Source organism: Porites lutea, chromosome 2, assembly GCF_958299795.1.
Source record: "Porites lutea chromosome 2, jaPorLute2.1, whole genome shotgun sequence".
Taxonomy (NCBI): domain Eukaryota; kingdom Metazoa; phylum Cnidaria; class Anthozoa; order Scleractinia; family Poritidae; genus Porites; species Porites lutea.
The window spans coordinates 17,078,196-17,085,439 of record NC_133202.1 but is presented as its reverse complement, the minus strand read 5'-3'; the positions used below and the strand labels follow the sequence as shown (position 1 = coordinate 17,085,439).

The following is a 7,244-nucleotide window of genomic DNA, read 5'->3' as shown; positions in this document are numbered from 1 at the left end:
TAGGGAATGTGACAGGTTTGTACCAGAATTTCCTGACGGATGACATCAGAGAATTTTATGTGGTCAAAGTTTCAAATAAAACTTCCTGTGTCAAGACGCTCGATTCTAGTGCACGGATTTTGTTACAACGTTAAGTTTGTGAGAGGTCATTTTTACATTGAATGCAATAATGGATGCACGTTCTTGTTTTTAATTCGCTTTAAGTCTAAGTATGTTTTGGGAAAAGGGAAGGCTAGAATGTAGTTAGTCAGCAATGGTTTTAGTATGAACTAAATCAGTTCCTGTGGTAATAGCTAGTCTGTTATCACCAATGAAGAGAAAAGGACATCGGCGCAGTGACTTGCGCATTCAATATCGACCCGATTTCCTTAAGAAAGATCACGAGACAGGAAAGTGATTAAGAGTATCTGTACTTTTATCTTAAGCGTTGATGTTTCAGCCCATAAATATAGCCTGGGATGTTACTTTATTCCGACTCGACCCGACTCCTTATCCATTTACTTTGGACAGCAGCGGAATTAGACTCCCTTATACAATCGAACTTCCACGTGCGACCACCTCTCGTAAGCGACCACCTCCCTTAAGCGACCGCCTATCCAAAACACCAAAACTTTCCCAGTAAAAGCCTTACAGTTGGAACTTCTAGTAAACAACTACCTCCTGTAAGCGACTGCGACCACTTTTTGAGCCTTTAAGTTTAATGATCTTCCATTGTTTTTAACCTCTTGTAAGCGACCATTTGACTCATTCTCTGATCTCTATGTTCGCCGTGTGCACTATGCTACTTAGAATATGCGAAGAACTTAATCAACAACAGGGGGGCCTCCTTCCTGTGTGGGAGGCTAAATGCGAAAAAAGGGCACACCACAATCAACTAAAAATGTCGATCGATTGATTACTGTGACAGTAAAATAACATCAACTCGGGAAGCTCTAGAAAAACTGCTACGGGTTAAAAGGTCTCAGAGAAGAGAAATACATGTACATTGTTTTTTTTTACCGGCTTAAGAGAAATAAATGTTTTGTATATCCGATGAGTTTTTCAGTTTGAAATCATAAAAATTTAAGGCTCACTATCCCTGCCAATCTGCCAAACTGAAACAGTCTCGTTTGTCTACACCAGACAACCAAAGATTCTGATAATATTCTGTTCTCGGGTCAATCATGAATCATACTCATACACTTTCATAAATGTAAACACATCAGGAAATTTGATTGCATGTTTATCATTTGTCAAATCAGGATGCAGGTCGCATTCCATTTTAAGCCTTCCTTGTCGCAAGCATTTTTATTTTTTGTAGTAGTAACATTCAATCCAGCTCTTCCCAACATAAACCATATTATTACTGGCAATCGTAACATTCTTCATTCTTCAAAACGATGCAAAGAAGCAATTCCTTCTCCTCCTCTTATATCACGCTTCCGCAGTTGCAATAATCTACGTGACATCCCACAGGTAACCCAGGCCCTCTGTTTGGGTCACGGGATATGTTTCATAACATGAGTAAATATAGAGAACATGTGGGGCCAAGTTTTAGTCTGGAAATTTGCTAGAAAATGGAAATAAAAATCGATGAATCTTACCATGTGGCGAGTTGTTGTCGTCCTTAACATGTACACGAAGTTTCGAGAAAAATAGTCCAGGGAAAAAGTGCCCTCCTCCATATACATGTCAAAGCATTATTGAAGTGAACTTCATAACTAACTGCTGATCCTGATCTACACCAAGATCCGGCTTCTCTAGGCTGCGGTTTATCTTAGTGGTCTTTGCAAGACCATATTTTTTGACCCTGATTCGTTTGTTTTGCATACAGAATTAATTAATTTTTCAAACTATTGACAACATGGAATTGAGTTTTAAAAAAAAATGTTGGCACTACGAATGTGGACCGCTAATAACCAACCTTTACAGGTGTTTTTTGGATTCCAGTCCAAAAAGACACCTGCTCAAGACGCTAAATTGTGAAATAGTATACGCCCGTTTAGGGCTCATGACAGGGGCTTAGCCAACCGCCCCCCTCCCCCACTTACAACAACTTTTCACGCTTTATACATCCAGCTTACCGCTTACTAAGCACTTTTTTCCAGCTTTCGCGCCTTTTACCCATTTCTCTAAATATATCGGTCCACAGGAGCATAGGCTCTTGCGGTCTACTAAAACTGAACCCACACTAGTTGAGGTACTCTCTCTTCTGCTAGCCTGCTTTACAGGCGCCTTGTGAGCCAAGCGGGGCGAACACGGCATTTTGCGTTCGCGCACGTTTCGCGCTTCGTTCAAATTGACGAGTTCGCCTCTTTTGGCTTATAAAGCGCCTGTTGAACAGGCTACTCCTCTGCAGAGGCTCCCGTTGTGTATCCCAGTAAGACCTCAGCGGAGAAGAGAGGATGAGGTATATAAAAGGGTAGGGAAGTCTGTCATTTAGTCTGTAAAAGGACTTAAAAGGGCTATGATTAAACAGACGCATTTTATGGCTGTGAAAAGTCAAGAAAACTTCCTGCTTTAGTGATTTATTCATATTTAAAGGAAAGGGGATTGGACCTTGGGCGGGAGCTACCTGTATAAATCTTCGTTGAGTGCCCCCCGGGACACTTTCAAGTGATTGCCTTTTATCAAGAGAGTTGCTTTTAGGCCCTGTTTACATGGAGTGGGGGACCCCGGTCTAGTGGGGTTGGTTTCTTTTGTTTTCACGCTCTGGGGAACACGAAACAAAAGAAACTTACCCCACTAGACCGGGGTCCCCCACTCCATGTAAACAGGGTCTTATTCAGGAAAAGAACTGAGTGAAAATCTTTCCCAGCCCCCCTCTCTGTACATAAAAGGGCTAGGGTTACTACAGTCACCCCCCGCCCCCCAAACCCACTTCCAAGGGATTGAGATGTGGCCTCCAGGGAGCTTGGTTAGCAAGAAAGCAGGCTACCGAGAAGCCGTAAGAGACTGTAGACCTTGCAGAAGTTTGTTGGAAACGCTGAAAAGGAAAACGTCACGTGTTCTTCAACGTGTTCTTTACTTCTTTCAATTAAAGTCGTCACGCAATCACGCAAGATGGTGTCGAGTCTTACCCAGTCTTATCCGAGCGTGCAGAACAAGATGGCGTCAAACACGGGAGAGTCTTAAAGTTTAGTATTTAGCAGAATAGAGTCCCAAGTCGACAAAAATGTTGCCTTCTGTTGGGGTGGTTGACACTGGAAACTCTTCTCGTATACTGTTATCGCTTTTGCGTTCTGCTGGTTTTACAGTAAGTGGTATTTGGGGTTCCACAAAGCAACAAGCTCAAGAAATGGCCGATGAATACAGGGTTCCGTTTCATACAAGTAAAATTGACGAGCTGCTGCTTAGAGAAGACGTGGATTTGGTTTGCGTTTTATGCCCGCCTCATGTTCGTGCCGAGGTAGCAGTGAAGGCTCTTTCTATTGGGAAACATGTGTTGTGTGATTCCCCCGCTGGCCTCAGCAGAGAGGAAGCTGTAAGAATGGTTAATGCTGCTCAGTATTATCCAAAACTTCTTTCCTTAATTAGACACGAGCTTAGATTTCTCCCAGCCTTCATAAAAATGAAACAATACCTAGAAGAGGAGGAATTCTGTGGAGAGCCTCTAATCTGCGAGTGTAAGATTGAAATGGGCTCGTTGATTGGTAACCGGTACAACTGGATGTGTGACCAAGCCATGGGGGGTGGTGTTCTAACCAGTGTTGGTGCTCAGATCATTGACATCATCTCTTTCCTGACCAATCAAAGAGCAGCTGAAGTGCATGGCACTTTGAAAACCTTTGTTACTCAAAAGGAGAGTATATCCAGCTTTCGGCACATATCAAGTGACGATTACACAGCTTTCCAGATGAAACTTGACGGTGGTGTTTTTGCCACTGTCACTCTTAACACTCACATACCAGGACGTTATTCTCAAACACTTACTATTTATGGCACTAAAGGTCAACTTATTGCCAGAAATGGTAACTTGTATGGAATGAAGAACGGAGGAAAGGAAGAACTCATTTATGGTGACATTGCTCGTATCCCTGGTTCATTTAATGTGGAAAAACTTCCACCCAGCATATTTTTAACAGGTCTTGAAGCATGGGTATCAGAGATTAAAAGAGCATTTGAAGAATCCATTAACAAAGATGATCGGAGGATTGCTGACTTGCAAACTATTTCCAGTGCAGCCTCCTTTGAAGATGGTTAGTAAATGGTACACTGGTGAAAAATTGACTAATTTATTTTTAATCTAAAGTAAATTGAAATTGTCTATTTTGTGAGTCAGTCCAAATTCCTTCCACTTTAGTTATAAAACTAATTTTTTTGACTGTGTGCTCTTTAATCCATTTAAACCTTAGCTGCCCATAACATCCAGTTTAAATCCTTATTGCTTGTACCACTTCTCAGTTGTATCTGAATCTTTTTCTTCAACCATCAGGGTTTGTTCAAAGCACTGCGTTTATGATCCCATCTAACAACATGACATATTCATTACACCTGGACTCTTTAAAGTTAAGAGGGGTATTGCTGTCACAAAACCATGAACCCATGAATTATTTCTGGATTTGATTGTGTTTCAAGTAAAGAGCCAATGATTAATGTGGTAACACAAAATGTCAAACAGCAATGGTAGTTAGTTTGTGGTTTTGTGGCTTGCTCACATGTCTTTGATCTTTACTGTGATTGGTCATTACATACTCAACATTCCTAGAAAATGCCAGGTACTCACAACTTTGTCAGTTTGACGGTAAACTGACTTCTGGTAAGAGACACTTAGCAACAGCATTTGGGCTGCCCCTCTTACAGGGTTTCAACTGTATTTTCTGTTTTAAGGTGTCCTCAGTAAATTAGAAGGGCCTTTTCTCCTTAGCTATATATTACCACAGTGGGGTACTCCAGATTGCAAGTGATGGGGTTGATCGAAGGATCTTTTTGGGTTTGAAATTTAATTGCAGGTTTTTTTGGGGAGGAAAATTTGGCAAGTATTTTTTGGGTGGCTTGATTTAAGAAGGGATTTTTTGGGTATTCCAATTTTTTAACAATCTGAAGATTCGTGGAAGTGCCCACATTAGGGAAAGTTCATTTAATATGACAAGGGGGGGGGGATGAAGATATTGAGGGGGGGCTCCGAAAATTTTTAGACACCCGAAGGGGGGGCTCTGAAAAAATTGTTGCGCTAGGAGGGGGGGCTCTGAAAATTTGTATACTTCAAAACCAACACATGACATCATCATACAGATCGGGTGGTTTTCAACTCAACAATTTAATGACCTGTGCAACTCAGCTATATCACGTGGTTTACAGATATAACAAATGTAGTCTCAGTAATTATTACACTCTTGTTCATCCTAAAAATGCTTTAGAAAATTGTATCACAACTGTATCTCAAGTTTGTCATAGTATAAACCATTGAAGACAATAACGGTAAATATATTTAATACAGTCTAGCGATCTTTTTTCAGGGGAGCAAAGGAATTGAAGGAGGAGGGGGGGGGGCTCTGAAATTTTTTCGACTACCAAGGAGGGGGCTCCTAAAAAATTGAACCACTAGCGAGGGGGGCTGCTAAAATTTCAAGCTTCGAGTTTCAATATCTTCATCCCCCCCCCCCCCTTGTCATATTAAATGAACTTTCCCTTAGCTCTGTGAATAAAGTACACATTCAATTTCTAATGTTTTTATTTTCATGTTATATCTTTTTTTAATTGGTTAATTCAGATTTACAATTTTATTTGCTCACTCATGCTTTCTAGAAATTTTAAGGCCTCGCAATTTAGCATGGGATTTTTTGGGGGTTAGATTTTGGTCTGGGGATATTTCGGGCTTTGATTTATGCCCCCATTCAATCATCCCTGTCACTTAAAATCCAGAGTATCCCCTGGGTATATTACACATAAATTAAAAATCATCATCATAAACAATTTTTCTTTTGTATAGGCCTGCATACACGTGCTGTTCTTGATGCAATCGCAGAGTCTAGCTCAACTGGTTCCTGGTGCCAGGTGAATTTCATCACCAATAATGGATCAGATAAATCAAGGATGGGCTCTGAGGAGAGTATGCTACAAGTTAGTAATGAACAAAAGAAGGAGAAAGCTGGTGAAAAAGAATACCCATTGCCTGTCCTGCGAAAAATGCTGACCCAGTAAATAATGAACTTAGTGGCAGCCACCTTGATAACTGGCCTAGGAATTTCATGGTATCTGTAAATAATATCCCACTAACCAGTTTAAAATTAATTGAAGTCAGTATGTGACCACCCAAGGGTTGTGGATTAAGTGTCGCTGACGATAGTTATTTGCTTGCGAGAATCGACCCACAGGGGGTCTATTCTGAAAAGAGGTTCCCACACATACCTTTTGAAAGAGAATTTATTGCATGCAATTTCTAAGTTATGATATGCATAGTTTTATGTTGTCACTGAAGGATCTTTGTATATTGTGGGTGGTGTAGTATATAAAGCAAACGATGCATCAAGTGATCAATTACAAGAGGTTAAAAAGTATCAAAAATTTTAAAACTCCCAGCAAAAGTGGTTGTTGTGGCTCATGAGAGGTGGTAGAGCTTTGACTGGGAAAATTGGGTGTTTTGGATTGGTGGTCACATATTGGAGGTGATAGCTTACAAGAAGTGGTCGCACATGGAGGTTTAACTGTATTTTGAGCCTGGAAACAAACCAAAGTTGCTTCAGAAAACTATCACTGATATAGAGGTATTCTATTATATTATTTAGTGTCATATTTTAATGGAATTTTTCTGTAACATTGTCTACTCTTATTGATTAGTTTGAGATCGCATGGCGTCTAATAATAAAACTGTTTTTCCAGAAAAAAGTCTCTGAGCAGGCAAAATGGCAAAATCTATGACCTGAAAGGGTAACCGTTCCCCTTTACCCATGAATATTGACTGCTCACTGAAATTTATTAAGTCACTTCATGACTGGTCCCTTGGGAAATAATTGTTGTTTTACTAGGGACCAGTCAAGGGCGTAAGTGTATCATAAAATTTAGCTTTCCAAAAAATTTCTGGTTTTTTTTTTTAAATAATAAGGCTTTTGTTGCAGTTGACAAAATACTCTACACCTTGATATTATGAAGGGCCAAGGAATTGGCAACATACATTGTAATGTCCACTAGAAAAAGGTTTCATGATAGATCGACGTTCATTACACTGTCTTTACCATTTATTCAGGGGCGCCCAACGACGGTTTCCTCCTAAATGCATTGTAAAGTCTTTTTAGGCTATCCAGAGTACTTTTAGATCCCTAGAA

The 7,244-nt window shown here is 40.3% G+C and overlaps 1 protein-coding gene across 1 annotated transcript; it reads left to right on the top strand.

Annotated features, from left to right (window-relative positions):
- The first annotated feature begins 3,084 nt into the window (after positions 1-3,084).
- LOC140927901 (glucose-fructose oxidoreductase domain-containing protein 1-like) lies at positions 3,085-7,012 on the top strand. The gene is made up of 2 exons (XM_073377603.1): positions 3,085-4,178; positions 5,912-7,012. The coding sequence occupies exons 1-2, from the start codon at positions 3,155-3,157 to the stop codon at positions 6,121-6,123; spliced, it is 1,236 nt and encodes a 411-aa protein (XP_073233704.1). The 5' UTR covers positions 3,085-3,154; the 3' UTR covers positions 6,124-7,012.
- The last annotated feature ends 232 nt before the right edge of the window (positions 7,013-7,244 follow it).